General features: G+C 47.4%; 2 protein-coding genes across 5 annotated transcripts in view; both read left to right on the top strand.

Moving 5' to 3' along the window:
* The first annotated feature begins 3,680 nt into the window (after positions 1 to 3,680).
* Positions 3,681 to 11,099, top strand: SUOX (sulfite oxidase). Of its 2 annotated transcripts, XM_066369718.1 has the most exons (5): positions 3,681 to 3,782; positions 4,245 to 4,476; positions 5,129 to 5,188; positions 8,355 to 8,532; positions 8,945 to 11,099. In XM_066369718.1, coding segments are annotated over exons 2-5 (1,650 nt in total). In that variant the 5' UTR covers positions 3,681 to 3,782; positions 4,245 to 4,474; the 3' UTR covers positions 10,355 to 11,099. The 2 variants fall into 2 exon arrangements, with proteins under 2 accessions (XP_066225815.1, XP_066225814.1); XM_066369717.1 differs by lacking the exon at positions 4,245 to 4,476 and having other exon boundaries at positions 3,707 to 3,782.
* Positions 11,100 to 11,459: 360 nt separating this feature from the next.
* IKZF4 (IKAROS family zinc finger 4) overlaps positions 11,460 to 18,931 on the top strand; it is a 38,994-nt gene continuing 31,522 nt past the window's right edge. For all 3 annotated transcript variants that reach the window (XM_066369728.1, XM_066369729.1, XM_066369730.1), the window contains exon 1: positions 11,460 to 11,958. The gene's annotated coding sequence lies outside the window, so the exon portion shown is untranslated. The remainder of the gene's footprint in view (positions 11,959 to 18,931) is intronic.

Consider the following 18,931-nt stretch of genomic DNA (forward strand, 5'->3'; position numbering starts at 1 on the left):
TGAAGGTCTTTGTGCAGCTGGCCCATGGGGCAGGAGTAAGGATGTCTCATTGCCTTGGGGCTGGGAAACCATTTCTCCAGGCTACTTCTCCCCTCTCCCACCCCCTTTAGCGACAGGTTTGGCCTCTGTTCCAGGGCCTACCTGTTGTCCTCCTTCTACTTCCTGTCAGCTGTTTCCTTTGAGCTCGGCTGGGCTTCAGGAATCTTAGTTTTTATTTCCCAGCTCGTTTTTCATTCTGACCATTTTTGGGAGGATCTTTTTTTTCTTCTAAGAAAGCATTTGCCTTTTTACTCCCTTTCTTCCTCTTCCATTCGTGGTAACAGAATACAACTGCTGATTTATCAATGTATTTAATGTAAGTAAAAAAGGAAAAAAAAGAAAAGTGTATTGGAGTGTTGTTTTTTTAACTTTGTCTGACTGGTACTAGAAATTTGGAAGAAAGGTACCCTATTAATGTTTTACTGAATAAGAAACACATCCTCCCCTGCATCTTTGTGCCTCCTTATTCCCTCTAATCTTTTCTTGAATCGTGAGATAACCCAATTTTTGAAAAGAGCCTCTATTGCTATTGAATCATTTCTATTCCCAGGCCACTAGAGAGCTCATCAAATCTGACCATAGCTTCATTTTTAGGTCCTTTTAACAGAATGTGTTTGTGGGGGGAGGAGTGTCTATGGACCTTTAGAAAGACAATGAATGAGATTGGAGGAGGTGGGATTTGACTCCTTTCAAGTATTATGCAAAAATTTATGTGTATTTCTATAGGGAGAGGGTCCTTTGCCTTATTAGTATCTTAATGGGGCCCATTACATAAAGAAGGTTTTAAAAAAAACCAACCAAACTAGCATTTTGATTAATCATGTGGCTTTCCCCCAACAGGAAAATTTCTCCTGGATCCGCTCTTGTTTCCCAATGTATGTAAAGCCTTTTAGTCTATCACAGTCTAAGTGGAGGTGGGTGGGCTTGAATGATACAGAGAAAAGATTAGGTATGGTTGCAGAAGGAGTTTTAAATTCAAAGAATCTGAAAGAGAGGAAAGAGGACTGGTGCCAAACAGACCTGGTATTGTCCATTCCTGTCTCTGCCAACTTACCAGCTGTGGCCTTGATCAGTTCCTTAGCTGCTCACTGTCTTAATTTCTTTAAAATAAATAAAAGTTAAGGTTTAAAGGTTATGTTCAGCATATGTGTGGCACACAAGGAGGTGATTCTGTTATTAGGAAGAAGTCTTGCCCTAGCTGTTAGGCTCAGTGATAGAGTATTGGTCCAGTGTGTGGATATCCTGAGTTCGATTCCTGGTCAGGGCACATAGGGGAGGCGACCATCTGCTTCTCCGCCCCTCTCTCTCTCTCTCTTCTCCCACAGCCATGACTCAATTGGTTCAAGCAAGTTGGCCCTGGTTGCTTAAGGTGGCTCCTGGCCTCTGCCTCAGGTGCCAAGAAAATGGCTTGGTTGCTGAGCAACAGAGTAACTGCTGGATGAGCAGAGCATCATCCCCTGGCGAGTTTGCCTGGTAGATCCCGGTCAGGTGCGGGAATCTGTCTGCCTTACCTCCTTTCACTAAATAAGTAAAGTACCGGTAGGTGGTCTTACCTATCCCAGTAGCTTTAGATAATTCCTAAATTCTCTGTATCTTTGTGTGGATCCTATTTTTTTTGTTGTTCTATTTTGTTTGTTTTTTTAAGTAGATCAGAAACATCAGTCCTCAGTTGTGGAATTTCAGTTGTTCATTGATTGCTTCTCATGTGCCTTGACCTGGGGGCTCCAGCTGAGCCAGTGACCTTGGGCTTCAAGCCAGCAACCATGGGATTGTGTCTATAATTTAGTGCTCATGCCCACAACCCTGTACTCAAGCTGGATGAGCCCATGCTCAAGTTGGCGACGTTGGGGTTTTGAACCTGGGACCTCAGTATCCCAGGTCAACGTTATCCACTGGGCCACCACTAATCAGGTTGGATTCTGTTCTGTTTTGTTTTTTCTTCTTTTCTATGTGAGAGCAGGAAAGATAGACAGAATCCCACATGCGCCCAGACCCGGGATCCACCAGGCACCCCCATCTGAAGCTGATGCTCTAACCATCTTGGGCCATGCTTGCAACTGAAGTATTTTTAGCACCTGAGGCCAAGGCTCCTTGGAGCCATCCTCAGCACTCAAACCAATCGAGCCATGGCTGCAGGCAGGGAAGAGAGAGAGGAGGGGTGAGGGAAGGGGTGGAGAAGCAGGTGGTCACTTTTCCTGTGTGCCCTTACCAGGAATCGAACCTGTGACATCCACACACCATGCCAAAGCTGTACTACTTAGCCAATCCGCCACCACTGAGCCAACCCGCCAGGCCCTCGGATCCTGTTGTTTTATTTTATTTTATTTTTTTACAACAGGATAGATCTTACACCAGGCCTCTCTGATGATATCATTGTACACTGTTGAGTCGAAAATCTATTTTGCAAAACTTTAGAACCAAAATCACCTATTCAGTGTCTTTTCTCATTTCTGTATATTTCTTAGTACTCCCCCATGACTCCTTGATTCCTGGTAAAATCTCTAGTTAATTTTAGGAGAGCAGAAAGGGAGGGGAAATGATATTCCAGAATTAAAGATGACCTTAACTTAGTAAGGTTGTAGTGTAGCCTTCTGTTCCCTAGAGGGCAGTGTAGATGCGTTTGCACCGGTTTCAGAGCTGGCCAATGACAAAAACAAGTTTTTCGTCCTGCACCGAATGATAAAAAAGGGTAATAGCAAGTGATTTCTATTAGTGTCCTTTGCTCAGAGGTTATGAACGATTATAGTCATCCTAATTTGGGGCGTTATATGTTGTTGCTCTTGTTAAACGACGATTTTTTAAAATTAACAACCAAAATTAAAAAGATGGCTATTCAGTGTTGTTGGTTCCATAATTTGGGAAGAAATTCGAGGAGTCCAAGGAATCTCTGTCTTTGAACCACTATTTAGGCATCGTTTCTGCTCTCATTCTTGTATATAACAGAATTGATTGCTTGATCTTGTTTTCCCTAAAACAGTGGTCCCCAACCCTTGGGCCGCGGACCGGTACCGGTCCGCAGAGAAAGAATAACTTACATTATTTCCGTTTTATTTATATTTAAGTCTGAACAATCTTTTATTTTTAAAAAATGACCAGATTCCCTCTGTTACATCGGTCTAAGACTCACTCTTGACGCTTGCCTCGGTCATGTGATACATTTATCTGTCCCACCTTAAAGGCCAGTCCGTGAAAATATTTTCTGACATTAAACCGGTCCGTGGCCCAAAAAAGGTTGGGGACCACTGCCCTAAAAGACAAACAGAGCTGTTGTAGCTACAGCATAGATGTTTGTCAAAAACAGTAGAAGCGAGCCTCACTGCCTGGAGAATGCTGTCTGGATCCTGAGGCCTCCTCCAGTGAACGCACCCTGAGTCTCATTTGTAGGGACAGGGTAGGGTCATCTCAAAGTCTCCCACCTTTCAGCCCAACCTTTGGAGTCCTCACCTTCCGCTGCCCAGGTTCCTCACATTAGTGAGGGCCCCATTCCTTGTCGGCTGGGGGTGGAAAAAAAAGTAACCTCGCGTAGCTTCAAGCCCGGGAGGCAGCCCGCCTGCTTTGGCCTTCAAGGGGCGGGCACAGCAGCAAGGAGGCAGTCCACGGCTAGCCAATGGCTAGAGGACGAGCCGAGGAACGCGAATAATCTTTTAATCCCTACCTAACGTCACAGCTCTGGCCCCGCCCCCTTGCCAGCAGTCTCCGGGCGCCGGACGCCGGACGGTTTCATCGCGCGGACATCAAAAAGGGTAAGGGGGTTGGGGCTGGGGTAGGCGGAGTGGGAAGGGTTGGTGATTTGGCTGCCTCGAACCCTCAAGGACAACAAAACTGCCGGTACCCACTACCACTCCCGCTGCCCGGGTACTCCCGGGGCACAGGGTGTTGCTACAAAACACTGTGCCAACTGCTGGGTAGTGGCATGGGACCAGGTGTTTGTGCCCCGGTACTGGACATATCCTCTTATCTAAAGTACCTCTGAGCAATGAGGGACCACCACTGGCACAAGGGGGTGGCATATGTTATGCGGCAGAAGGCTTCCCCTCCCCAAACCTGGGATATTGAACTCATGCCTGAGTTCACCTGCAGGTCAGCCCTGCATGTGTCGCTCCAGTCTGGTTCAAGTGGGAATTCTGCTGGGATTGAGGGCAGGTGGGAGGGAGAGAACCATAGGCCAGGAGTAAAATGCATAATCTCCTACTCCTTTCTCTCAGTTTCTCTGCCTGCGCCCCTCTTTAGCGTCTCATCAGCAGTTGGGACTCCTCACCCCGTCTCAATTGGACCTTCTGGGGTCAGTGATCTGCTCAGTGCTGTGAGAGTTAAGAAAGTGCTGCTGGGCAGAGAGCAGAAAAATTAAATTGGTGGTGGTGGTTCTCTCGCCTATCCCCTGACACCCTGGCCATTAACTCCTCAATTTGCTGAGCTCACTGAAGTGACATAGACAATGTAGAGAAATGGTACCTGTGATTGGGGTCCAGTTCCCATTTGGGTTCAAATTTTTTTTTAGGGTGGGTGGAGAGGGAGGAGGTGACTGAAAGGCCTTTCAAAGGTATGTTATTACTTGTTTTCTGGTCACAGCAACTGTGTTAGGTAGATCTCATTTCATAGATGAGGAAGCTCCCTTTTGTTGCCCAGGGAACAGGACTGGTTAATAATGGCAGAGCGGGTTTCACAAACCCAAAGCTGTTTGACTCCAGAATCTGAGTCCCTTCACCCCATTAGGCGACCACTACATTTTTCACCTCTGTCCTTATTTTAGTCTGCTCTTCAGTTGTCTACTCCTGACTTCACAAATAAAACTTGCCTTTTTAGGCCTAAAAGTGGAATGGAGGATGGGAGATGGGTGATTCTAGAAGATTCTTATTCCACCACCAACACCACCACCACCACCAATTTAATTCTGTCAGTATAGTTGGTCTCCACGTTTTCTTTAAGGGCCCGTTTGGACCCCTTCTCCTACCCTTTGGCCTTATTGCCACAGAGAAAGTCTCTCCATTTGACCACCTCTGTGTTTTCCACCCACCTATTCCCTCAAGCAGCCCTTATGTCATCCCCTCCCAGGAATTCCTATCTTGATCCCAGAATCTTCCTCCTACAGGTCTACCACAATGCTGCTGCTGCGCAAAGCTGTGGTCCTGGGGCTCAGAGAGGCTTGCAGGTAGGCCATCCCTACTATCTTTCTCTCCGAGTATCTGCCACTCCCAGTATCTTTTTTTTTTTTTTTTTTTTTTTTTTTTTTGCTTTATTCATTATAGAGAGGAGAGAGAGAGAGAGAGAAGGGGGAGGAGCAAGAAGCATCAACTCCCATATGTGCCTTGACCCAGCAAGCCCAGGGTTTTGAACCGGCAACCTCAGCGTTTCCAGGTTGATGCTTTATCCACTGTGCCACCACAGGTCAGCCAGTATCTTTCTGATGTCTTCTCTACCACATAAGATAGTTGAGATGATGGCCTAAAAGGAAGTGGTGGTAAGCCAGATTCCACTTGTCCCACCTGTTCCTGAAGAAACTAAGTCAGGGGCCTGACCTGTGGTGGCACAGTGGATAAAGCATCGACCTGGAAATGCTGAGGTTGCTGGTTCGAAGCCCTAGGCTTCCCTGGTCAAGGCACATGTAGGAGTTGACGCTTCCTGCTCCTCCCCCCCTTCTCTCTCTCCTCTCTAAAATGAATAAATAAAATCTTAAAAGAAAAAAAAGAAGAAGAAAAAAAGAAACTAGTCAGGGGTCAGGAACCTTTTTGGCTGAGAGATCCATGAACACCACATATTTTAAAATGTAATTCCGTGAGAGCCATACAACGACCCGTGTACCTTACGCATTATCCAATAAAAATTTGGTGGTGTCTGGCCCTGGCCGGTTGGCTCAGTGGTAGAGCGTCGGCCTGGCATGCATAAGTCCAGGGTTCGATTCCCGGCCAGGGCACACAGGAGAAGCGCTTATCTACTTCTCCACCCCTCCCCCTCTCCTTCCTCTCTGTCTCTCTCTTCCCCTCCGGCAGCCGAGGCTCCACTGGAGCAAAGATGGCCCAGGCGCTGGGGATGGCTCCTTGGCCTCTGCCCCAGGCGCTAGAGTGGCTCTGGTTGCAACAGAGCATGGCCCCCTGGTGGGCAGAGCGTCGCCCCCTGGTGGGCATGCCGGATGGATCCCGGTTGGGCGCATGCGGGAGTCTGTCTGACTGTCTCTCCCCGTTTCCAGCTTCAGAAAAATACAAAAAAAAAAACACAACATTTGGTGTTGTCCCAGAGGACAGCTGTGATTGGCTCCAGGCACTCGCAACCATGAACATGAGCGGTAGGAAATGAATGGATTGTAATATATGAGAATGTTTTATATTTTTAACGTTATTATTTATTTATTTATTTTTACAGAGACACAGAGAGAGAGTCAGAGAGAGGGATAGATAGGGACAGACAGACAGGAACGGAGAGATGAGAAACATCAATCATTAGTTTTTCGTTGCACGTTGTGACACCTTAGTTGTTCATTGATTGCTTTCTCATATGTGCCTTGACCGTGGGCCTTCAGCAGACCCAGTAACCCCTTGCTTGACCTTGGGCTCAAGCTGGTGAGCCTTGCTCAAACCAGATGAGCCTGCGCTTAAGCTGGCAACCTTGGGGTTTTGAACCTGGGTCCTTCCACATCCCAGTCCAACGCTCTATCCACTGCACCACCACCTGGTCAGGTAACATTATTTTTTTTATTAAAGAGTTGTCTGCGAGCCAGCTGCAGCCATCAAAAGAGCCACGTCTGGCTCACGAGCCATAGGTTCCCGATTCCTGAACTAAGTTCTAGCTGAAGGAACTGTTAGAGGGAGAGCAAAGAGACCTCAATTCTTAATTATCTTCTTTTTTTTTTAAAGAGATAGACAGAAAGGGAGAGAGATGAGAAGCATTAACTCATAGTTGTGGTACTTAGTTGTTTATTGATTGCTTTCTCATATGTGCCTTTACCAGGGAGCTTCAGCTGAGCCAGTGACCCCCCCCTTTTTTTTTCCTCTTAGAGTCAGAGAGAGGGATAGACAGCAACAGACAGACAGGAACGGAGAGATGAGAAGCATCAATCATTAGTTTTTTGTTGCGCATTATGACACCTTAGCTGTTCATTGATTGCTTTCTCATGTGTGCCTTGACCATGGGCCTTCAGCAGACCGAGTAACCCCTTGCTCAAGCCAGCGACCTTGGGCTTAAGCTGGTGAGCTTTGCTCAAACCAGATGAGCCGGCGCTCAAGCTGGCGACCTCGGGGTCTCGAACCTGGGTCCTCTGCATCCCAGTCTGACGCTCCATCCACTGTGCCACTGCCTGGTCAGGTGAGCCAGTTACCCCTTGCTCAAGCCAGTGACCTTGGGATTTTAAACCTGGGTCCTCAGCATCCCAGGCCGACACTCTATCCAATGAGCCACCACCTGGTCAGGCAGTTCTTATCTTCATGAGAGAAAGAATTCAATCAAGAGACATAATCCAGCAAGGAAGAATTTATTGACCATACAGGAAGATAGAGTAAAGGGAACCTTGGAGACAGGTTCAGGGGGTTAGGCCAGGACAAGCTGCTGCTGCTCACTGCTCCCCTGTTGCAAGTCTCATGGATCCCTTAGAACTTAGGAGAGAGAGAGGAGCAAGGAATATGTGCCAGGGCAGGGGCGGGAGGAGGAGAACAAGGAAAGGGAAGGGGAAGGTGTAGGCCTGCTTTCAGAAGGGAGAGGACCCTGGCACCTCTATCCTAAGGGATTTAATGGTGGGTCTTTTAGGGGAAGTCCCAAGGTAGGATCTTAATAGATATTCATTAGTTTTCCAGGTGTGTTCTTTCAGGGTTGTGTTTTCCACTAATCAGTCAGTGCCAGGGCAGGGGGCCATTAGTCAATGCAGCTGGTCCTGAGGTCAGCTGTAGCTTTCATTTGTCTGGTTTTGCTGATTTTCTGGATCTTGAGCTGAAACGTAACTGAGGTCTGGATGTTATCTGTGAGGGTTAATGCTTATGCCCTATTTTCTGGCTTTCTCGTTTGTTCCTCCTCTAAGAGGGTCTAAAACCATATGATTTGTGATATGCCAGGGGTGGAAAGTTCCAGAGGAGGCTCTGAATTCCATGACCAGTGATATGAAATCAGGGGTCTAAACCACATGGCCAGCTAAGGGAGGAAAGGTCACCCTGGAGGTTGAGATCCTTGTTTTCCCAGTTTTGCCCATTGCTAGGCACTCAGGGGTTTCTGCTCTGGTGGCCTTCTGTGCCTGGCCTATAGTTCTTGCTCTGCTCATCTGTACAACCAGGGAGAGGTAAACCCCATGCCTCACTGATCAGAAGTATGCTACTAAGAAGACCTTTCTCTTCCAGACTCAAGTCTACCCACTTAAGGCTCTGCAGTCAGTCCTGCTCTACAAATGATTCATTTCAGCCCCAGTGCCCCAGCCTTGCCTTCTCTGGAAATAACTCCAGCACCAGGAGATGGAGAGTCATGGGGACTCTGCTAGGCCTCGGTGCAGTGTTGGCCTATCATGACCACCGTTGCAGGGTAAGTGGGAAAGGAAGAAACTTCTCTGTCAGAACAAAGGGACCCTAGTGAGCTCCCCAGGCAAGCTAGGCTGTTACCACAGAGCCCACAGTGACACTGTCTTCATGCACAGTCAAGGTGAAATCTACTACCTCCACTTCCTACTGGCCATGACTATGTGGATTGTCTCAGGGTGAACTATAGTGATTCTTTCTTTTTTTTTTTTTTTTTAAGATCTTATTTATTGACTTCAGAGAGAGAGAGAGAAGGGGGAGGGTAGTAGGAGGCATCAACTTATAGTAGTTGCTTCTCATATGTGCCTGGACCCGGCAAGCCTGGGGTTTCGAAGCGGTGTCTTCAGCATTCCAGGTCAGTGCTGTGATTCCTTCTTAGTATTCTATTCTCTTTTGCCTCACCCCTGCCCTGCCTGCAGGCTGCTCAGAAGTCACCACGCATATACACAAGGGAGGAAGTAAAATCCCACAGCAGCCCTGAGACTAGGATCTGGGTGACTCTGGGTTCTGAGGTCTTTGATGTTACAGAATTTGTGGACCTACACCCAGGAGGGCCAGCAAAGCTGATGCTAGCAGCTGGGGGTCCTCTAGAACCCTTCTGGGACCTCTATGCCATTCACAACCAGCCCCACATACATGAGATACTGGCTCAGTACAAGATCGGGGACCTGAGGCCTGAAGACAAGACGCCCTCCACCTTGAAGACCTCTGATCCTTATGCTGATGATCCTAGACGTCACCCAGCTCTGAAGATCAACAGCCAGCGCCCCTTTAATGCAGAACCTCCCTCTGAGTTGCTGACTGAAAACTACATCACACCAAATCCTATTTTCTTCACTCGAAACCATCTGCCTGTACCTAAACTGGACCCAGACACCTATCGCCTGCATATAGTAGGACCACCTGGGCATCAGTCACTGTCTCTATCCCTGGATGACTTGTACCAGTTCCCCAAGTATGAGGTTACGGTCACTCTACAGTGTGCTGGCAACCGACGCTCTGAGATGAATCAGTTAAAAGAAGTAAGAGGTCTGGAGTGGACTACTGGGGCCATTAGCACTGCACGCTGGGGTGGGGCACGACTCTGTGATGTGTTAGCCAAGGCTGGTCACCAGCTTTGTGAAACTGAGGCCCATGTCTGCTTTGAGGGACTGGACTCAGACCCCACAGGGGCTGCCTATGGAGCATCAATCCCTCTGGTTCGGGCCATGGACCCTGAAGCTGAGGTCCTGCTGGCATATGAGATGAATGGGCAGCCTTTGCCTCGTGACCATGGCTTTCCTGTGCGGGTGGTGGTTCCTGGTGTGGTGGGTGCCCGCCATGTCAAATGGCTGGGCAAAGTGAGTGTGGAACCAGAGGAAAGTTACAGCCACTGGCAGAGGCGAGATTACAAAGGCTTCTCTCCATCTGTGGACTGGGACTCTGTAGATTTTGACTCGGCTCCCTCTATTCAGGAACTTCCTGTCCAGTCAGCCATCACAGAGCCCAAGGATGGGGAGATTGTAGAGTCAGGGGAAGTGACTGTCAAGGGCTATGCATGGAGTGGTGGTGGAAGGGCTGTAATCAGGGTGGATGTGTCTCTGGATGGGGGCTTAACCTGGCAGGTGGCTGAGCTGGATGGAGAGGAACAGCGTCCCCGAAAGGCCTGGGCCTGGCGGCTATGGCAGCTGCAAGCACCTGTGCCACCTGGGAAAAAGGAACTGAACATTGTTTGTAAGGCTGTAGATGACAGCTACAATGTGCAGCCAGACACTGTGGCCCCAATCTGGAACCTGCGAGGTGTACTCAGCAATGCCTGGCACCGTGTCCATGTCCATGTTGCCCCATGAGAAGGTGAAATGAAACTATCTACTCCTCAGAACCGCTTTCTCAACCCCTTTCTACATCCATCCTTTAGCTTCATTTCAACAGAAAAACCTTTCCCTCCATCTCTCCCCTTTTTGGATCAGAAACTTGTACTGTGCCTTTCTAAGCACACATAGGCACACACATTGCACATTTCCACCCAGTCACCACCCTTCTTTGACACTGTTACATATTTCTAGCCACTGACCCTATGCTAGGAGGTGAGAGCTGTTGGAGCAACGGGCTACCAGTGGGAAACAAGCACTGTTTTCTTTTCCTGACCCACTTCTAATGCCTGTTATCACTGAGGCACTATTTTGGTTTTCTTGCATTCTTCAGAGAATGTGGACAGTGTAAGAAAAAGTGTTAATGTGCCTGACCAGTGGTGGTGCAATGGAGAGATCATTGACCTGGGACAGCCCAGGGTCGCTGGCTTGAGCCCAAGGTCACTGGCTTGAGCAGTGGGTCCCTGGCTCAGTTGGGAGCCCCTGGTCAAAGCACGAGTGAGAAACAATTAATGAACAACTAAAGTGACGCAACTTAGAACTGATGATTCTTATTTCTCTGTCTCTCGCTATAAAAAAAAAATGGGTATGTGACTTTCTATTGCCTCTTTGGGTTGCCAAGGGTTGTTTAGCAGTGCAACCTTATCCCTTTAGAGTTACACTTTTTCTAAATATATCAATAAAGTATCTGTTTAAGATTACACAGTTAAAAATAAGGAAATAACATGACTTTTGGGACCTCTTGAATTTGGGGAGCAAGCATGTTCCAGGAGGGAGGTGCACTGGTACTGGTACGTGTAGTGAGATAATCCAAAGCAATAGCTGGAGGAAGGGCAGGACGGAAACAGGTGCAGGGAAGACAAGAAATGGGGCTTCTGTGAGGTCTGTCAGCATCTGCGGCCCGACTTAGGTGACTGACCTCAAGATACCCCCAAGAGTAAAAATTATTTGCCACACTTAAGCCCCTCCCCCTGACAATTCCTACGCACTTCGCTGAAAAGGTAAAGAATGCTAAGAGGTTAAAATTAATACTGTCTTAAGAGATTCAGGAGCAATACTTGGCCTTAGGGGCAGAAGTGGTAGGACGCTTGAGGTGTCCCGTGTGCGCCAAGTTTGCAAATTAGTTGCAGATGAAGGGGCAGTCATTGAGTTACCCTCTGCACTAGACCGCGCCTTTTGGACTTGAATCTTTCGGCGCTCAGCTACTCTCCCCTAGCTCTTCTCCTTTCCCCAGCAGTTCCCCTGGCTTGGGGGCGCTCGGTGTTCGTCCATGCCGCCTGTCGCAGGGTAGTGGGACCGGAAGCTGTACGCGGGAGGGGAGACGGCTGTGATGGGGGATGGTTATGGGGGGGCGTTCCTCCTCAGGTGAAGCCGCTGATGGAGATGGAGCCGCCGCCGCTGCACAGCGCCCGGGTTCCGGCTCCGACCCGGTTGCCACCGCCTCAGTGACCCCCACACACACCCCGCACAGGGCCCCTCTGGCAAGAGTGGGGGACCCCCACTGTCCCGCCCCCTTCTCCCCCAATACTGTCCCCTCTCTAACCCCCCCCGCCCACGACTGCGCGCACGCGGAGCTGCCTCAGGTGAGTGAGGGGCGGGGCTTTGGGCGAAATGCGGGGGCGGGCCCTGAGTTGGCGGGGGCGGGGCCTGAGGGGCTTGGGCTTGAAGTGAGGGGAGGTTTGGACGCCTGGCCGGCGGTTAGAGGGTGGTCTGCAGCACGCGGGAGGGGGCTGACCATGGGGAGTTCGGCGCGAGGCGCCGGGACTGAGAGGAGCAGAACAAGAACATAGGGGTCCTAAAAAAGCGGGAAATGGGTCAAGGCAGAGGACCGAGGACATGTAGAGACTGGCGTGTGCAAGTTTCTTCAGTAGAGTAAGGCTGGGGTAGGACAGAGGAACACCGCGGAGAAAGGAGGAGCAGAGAGAGGGTACCTACCGGGAAAAAGTCAGGGACCGTAGGGTTTGGTCGAGAAGGTTGGAGGGGGAGACAGGCCTAGGTGGGAAAGATCTTGAAGACAAGGAGCAAAGCGGAAGAAACTTAAGTTAGAGAAGAAACTGAAGATAGAGTGAAAAGTGCGATCTGCGATACTGTGTAGGGTGAGAACTTTAGGGAACCTGAGAAGCATAGCTGAGAAGGAAGAGACTCACTGTATGTGAGCCCTAAAAAAGAAATGTAACAGGAAGCCCTGGGGCAGAACTAGGGGGAGGAGAGGGGGAGTCACAGAATTTGGAAGCAGGTCTAAACTAAAACAGCCCTCCCAGTACCTCCTCATACAGCCCCATCCCAGGTATTTTCTTCCTCCTTGTTTGCTAGAGTTGTGAACTCTCACTTTTTCCATTTGTGTGTGTGTGTTTAATCCTGACTAGTCCTGTCTGGAGACAATGAAATATGTAATGGAACATAGACCTCTAGATATGAGGTCTTTAGGAAATAAGGTACACTTTTTCCCCCTTCAAAATCAAGAATTTACTAACTCTGCTTCCAGAAGACTTTGCTTTATTACCAACCACATGTCAAGCTTTGCATACCTTCTTTTGCCTCAGTCCCTTCTTTCATAAGCAAAACTCTACTGTTGTGTCTCTTATTGACTCCCACTTACATGTTTAATAGCTCTAGCTGTGCCCTATCCTCCCCAGCCTGAGCCCTCAAAGCATCAACAGGTAAACTTGATGTTCCTGACTCACTCACCTGTCAACTCCAAGTCTTCATCACAGCCAAGCTGAAGACTGTTGAGGCCTGGCTATCTTCCCCTACTGCCATCTGTTCACTTAGCCTGGATGAAGTTCACATGTTCATATCCTTAGGAAGCATTAAAAGCAGGTGCCTGACTACCTAGAATATTTCCACTTAATATAATTCACATTTTGAGGACAAGACCAGATAAAAGACCAAATCAGACCATCTTGAAGTGTATCACCTTGTTTGGTAGGTAAGGGTATGTTAAATCCCTAGCCAGGAATCCCTTATCCCCTCATGGGCCTACTAGTAGGTCAGTGAACCTTGCTTTGTGGTATGTGGGGAAGTTCAGCCTTCCCCACTAACAGCCTAAAACCAGAGAATCCTGACAGTTCCCGGGGTCATGAGAACAGTCAGAAGAGTGGGTCCTGAGATAAAAATCAAGTCTTAAAAGAAGCAAGTAGCCTTAGCATTGGAAAGCAGGAAAGGTTTCACTGGAGCTTCTGGGGTGGGCCCCAGGGTGTTGGGAGCTGCCTTCACTTTGGCAGTTTCAGAATTATATCTTATCCTAGTCAATAGATGATGTCTCAAGCAAAACAATGTCTGTTGCCCACTGAGTGCAGTTAATTCAATTGTGGCTTCTGGGTAATCCCCTCCCAGTAGGTTAAGGGTAGAGCATGTTTCATGTCTTGGGTTAGAAATAAGTCCTGAATTTTTTCCAGTGAAATTGCAACTGAAAGTTTCTTTTTATTTCCTCTTAAATCTACAGCCCATACTTCCCAACATGGGAGGAACATCCCACCTTTTACTATCCTCCAACTTCCACAAAGGAATTTTTTTCTCTTAAACTAGCCATATCTTCTTCCCTCAGCACACACACAAAACAGCCAAAAAAAAAATAAATAAAAAAATAAATGATTGTTGGGCAGCTATTTCTAGCCTCATTTTACTTTGTGGGAACAAGTAAGAGTGTGGGACCCTGTGGGTACAGACAATGCCACAGGCAGAGGGACTCCCTTTCTTTATTGTCTCTTGACCCTGCTGGAGAAGGCTCTGAATTCCAGGCTATTTCACTTGCATTCCCCTCTCAGAAGAGTTGTGGACTCTATCAGAAACAGAGAGGGAGAAGTTCAAGGTTTATCAGAAGAATGAATGGGAATGAATTGCCTGGTCCCTCACCTTCCCTGTCCCCCATCCCAGGGGATAGTATCAACCTTGTAAACTCTGCTGAGATACATATGCTCACATGATCTTTGAGCCAAGAACCCCTGTTTCTACCTTAAAGATATTTAGTGAGTATCTAGGTTGGCTTTTTCCTCAGGCCTATAATCTCTGAAAAGAAACATGGGAGGGAGAGGATTATTTATTTTCTGAGCCATAAACCTGTATTTCTAATTCAAGGATTTCAGTCACTAAGGTGTAGACCCAAAAACTACATACTTATTTTATCACCCAAGAAATTGACCGAGTAGTGTGTCCCCAAACCTTCCAGCTATGGCAAGATTTAACTTTGTGCCAGAGTGGAAAGACACCCATACTGGTAATATGGGTTCTAATTGTCTTACTTCTATAGTTAGCCATAAGGGTGACTCTGGGCTTAGTTTCTTCTTCAGTTTAAAAAAACAAGAAATTAGAGATATCTCTCAATTCCATTCTAGCTCTAAGATTCCCCAGGTCCTAGAGTAACCCGGCTTCAAGACCCTCCACATGAAGAGAGGCTTTCTAAATTGCATTGTCAGAGCAAGGTTTTTTGTTAGCAGAGGAGCCTAAAAGTATCTCTCTGGCCCAAACAACAGTAAGCTCTTCTGATCAGCATGAATTAGGGACTTTTGTCCAAGACTGCCACCAAGGCAATAGTTGCTATCCCTTCCACCTTTTTGCCACCCTACCCCACCCCAGACAGAATACTTAATTGAGACTTGTATGTAATTTCAAGCTTCACTTGATGGAGCTTACCCTATTTTTGACATCTTTGGCTTCAAAACTGATCGTTATAAAACTCAAAGTGAACTCCCTGCTCTACTTTCCCTAACCCTGCCCAAACATACAGCTGAACAGCAGTGATTTTGTGGGGCCTTTTAAAAAAAATTGTTCATTTTAGAAGAGATAGAAAGTGAGAGAGAGAGAGAGAGAAGGGGGCGAGGAGCAGGAAGCATCAACTTCCATATGTGCCTTGACCAGGCAAGCCCAGGGTTTCAAACCTGAGACCTCAGCATTCCAGGTCAACACTTTATCCATGCGCCACCACAGGTCAGGCCTATGGAGGTATTTCTATACACAAAAGGATTATATACTCAAGTATACTACAGATTGCCTGACCAGGCAGAGGCGCAGTGGATAAGGCCTTGGCTTGGGACGCTGAGGACCTGCATTCGAAATCACGAGGTCACCAGCCTGAGCATGAGCTCATCCAGCTTGAGCTTGGGGTCATGGGCTCTGGCTCAGCAGGAGCCCCCCAGTCAAGGCACATAAGAGAAAGCAGTCAATGAACAACTAAGGAGATGCAACTACAAGTTGATGCTTCTCATCTCTCTCCCTTCCTATCTCTCTATCTCTCTTGCGCACACACTAAAAATAATTATTTTAAAATAAAAAGAGTGTGCCACAGCCTGACCTGTGGTGGCGCAGTGGATAAAGCGTCAACCTGGAAACACTGAGGTTGCCGGTTCAAAACCCTGGCTTGCCTGGTCAAGGCACATATGGGAGTTGATGCTTCCTGCTCCTCCCCTTTCTCTCTCTCTCTCTCTCTCTCTATCTCCCCCCATCCTCTCTAAAATGAATAAATAAATAAAATTAAAAAAAAAAAAGTGTGCCACAAAAAACCTAGAGGTATCATCTCATGTGCATTATACCTAGTGATTTAAATTGTTCAGTTTGGCCCTTAGTTGCTTAAGTTCTGAAATGAGACATGGGAGGGGTAGGATTGTTTCTCCTCCCACCCATAAACCTTAGCTTTCTCTCTTTTCCACAGTCTACATGGGGAGGACAGGGAAGTGCAAAGAACAAGAGAAAGATGCATTCATCAGAGCTCTAACAGGAGACAATGAGGTGATATTCTCCCACTGCCCAGGTGTTGTGTTTCCAGCTCTTACCCTTCTTATTTTAGAGTCTGACCATTCCTAGGATGACCTGGGAATTCATCCCATCTGCACTGCTCCCCAAGCACTTGGATAATGAAGCTGAGCTTTCTTCATCTGTGTTATATGTAGACAGGAGGTCACCATCTACAGCCTGATGAGAAAATGAGGCTGTAAAGACACACATGAGCTGAGAAAAGGTTGGTGGGTTTCTTTCAGAGGGGACTAAGTTGTCCCTAAAGATCATTTCAGAGCTGCAGATTGCTCGATGTCCCTGTCTGTTTCCCAGCAAGGGGTGTGCAGTCAGGTTGCAGACAATGCCTAATTCCACCGCTACCCTCCACCTCTTCCCCTCCCCATTTATGCAAAGCCCTGGTAGAAAGCAGAGCCAGCAATGTGCTTTCAACATGTTTTTGCTCAGTTTAATCAATTGAGGAAGGCACAGGCAGCAGAGGGTGGTGTGGGTTTGGTCTACTTGCAGTACCTGAACTACTTGCTCCCAGACACGTAGGAAGTTCTGTCGTAATAATCACTGGGCCTGGCCTGTGGTGGGCAGTGGGTAAAGCATTGACCTGGAACTCTGAGGTCACCGGTTTGAAACCCCAGGCTTGCCTGGTCAAGGCATATATGGGAGTTGGTGCTTCCTGCTCCTCCCCCCTCTCTCTCTCCTCTCTAAAATTAATAAATAAAATATTTAAATAATAATAATAATAATAATCCCTGGGATCCACCTCAGGTGTCAGGTACTTAAGGAAATCAGAGAAACAATTCCACTTCCCTCTACTGTGCTTCAGGAATAATAATCAAACAATGGCCTGGATTCTTGTCACCCACCACCCCTAATCTCTTTACCAACGATATCCTCCTCACCACCTTTCTACCCGCTGCTAGGCCAAATGGAGTGTACTGTATTTAGTTTTAAATTTTGATTTTAGAGTGTCACTGGGTCAAACAAGATTCCTTGGAGGATTTGAAGAGCTTTAATTCCTTGTTATGTCCATCTTATTTCAGGCATCCAGAGCCACTATGTAGAGAAAACTTGACTTTCTGACATTTTTGTCACCAATAAAACTGTAGGAATGTTTTTGTGGAGATGGGGAGATGGGGGTGGTAGCTGATGCCTGACCTGATCTTGGAAGCCAGACTTTGGATTAGTCCTCAGCTGCTGCTTGTGAGGAAGTGTGATGGGAAATCTGTCTGGAAGAGATGCCCATTTCTGTTCATATGTGGCATCGTGTTGATGGAAGAAAGCCAGGGCCATGAAGGACTCTTATTATGGCACCAAATGGATTCAGAAGAACAGGGAAGAAAATCTTTGTCTCCAGAGTTACAGTGACCAACCTATTCTCTCTCTTCACAGAGATACTTCCTTTTAAATTGGGGTACTAGTTGTTTCTAGTTGTTTTGTATTCATTCAGCTTGTTAAACTGGATTTATAGCACACAGTGTGCCTACCTCTATCACTGAATAATGTCTGTATTGCTATAAAGCCAGTTTCCTTCTAAGACCTTTGAGCCAAACCTGTCTTGTAACTATCTTTTCTCTCCTTGTAGCTCCTCCCCCTGTGGTATGTCTCTAAATGGCACTGCTTAATTTGACCCAGTTCCTCTCTAAGGAGACACAAGATCTGCCTGCCTGGCCAGGCAGGAGAGGAGGTGCTTTGAGGGACTGGGAGCAGGAAGGTTGGAAGGATGTGTCACCAGGGGAATTGAACAAATAGTGAAGTTCATCTATTGATTTGCTCCTGGATCTCAGAATACCAAGACTGAGAACAGCAGAATCTGAATCCCCTCTGACTTCCAGCATTACCAACTTGGCATTTAGACCAGTTGGAGGCAGCTAAAGACTTATTTTGCCCAAGATGTGTCATAGAGCACCTTTTAAGAGTAATTAAAAAGCAGAAGAGCTCAGTTTACTACTAGGAACAAAGTCCAACTCAGAAAACTCCTTCAGACCCTTCTGGAAATTGTTTTGGGGCCATGTGAGTAGGTGTCCAAGAATGAGATGCATTTCCTGAGCCAGTACAGCTGAATGCTATGCTTCAACTGCTCTGCCCACCTAGTGCTTGTCTGGCCTCTGGCGCGCGCGCGCGCGCGCACACACACACACACACACACACACACACGCACACAATTGCATTAGCATATTTCTCTTGGTAGAGCCTGTTCAACTTGTTCTTCCTTTTTAAGTAACAGGTCCCATTTCTACAGGGATTAAACCAAAGGAAAAGTTGCCTTGATTTATGTTAGAACCAGAGAAAAGCAAAAGATCCATGAAGGCCTTGAGTACCCTGGCTTTCGAAAGGAAGCAAGATGGTTTAGTGAAAACAGCACATCTCAGAAAGGCAGGAAACTTGTGTTTTTTTCTTGTTCTAGTCTCACCATGAGCCCTGAGACAAGTCACTTAACGGCACTAAACCTCAGTTTCTCCAAGCAGAAAACTGGGGAAATCCTGCTTATCCTGCTTCTCTTGCATGTGGAGGTTGGGGAGTGGGGGTGTGGGGAAGTCACCTGCATCATCTTGAGCTTTGCAGTAGTTTTAGACAATCCCAAAGGACTACTAACTATGGAGCTAATGATTCAGAAGTGAAAGGGGCCCCAGGAGTACCAGACTGCCTCCCTCATCTTTGGATCTCTGACTACTGCAAGTTCTCTGGCTAATTCCAGAGGGTTCACTAACCCCTGTGGACTTGGGCTCTTTTAATCATTACCCCCAAGGGAACCTTCAAGAAACTACTTTTTATTGTGGATTGGTCTAGCAGTCTGGTTCCGAAGCTCAGTCCTTCTCAGGGAAGATGTCAAGA

Source organism: Saccopteryx leptura, chromosome 2 (assembly GCF_036850995.1).
Source record: "Saccopteryx leptura isolate mSacLep1 chromosome 2, mSacLep1_pri_phased_curated, whole genome shotgun sequence".
Taxonomy (NCBI): domain Eukaryota; kingdom Metazoa; phylum Chordata; class Mammalia; order Chiroptera; family Emballonuridae; genus Saccopteryx; species Saccopteryx leptura.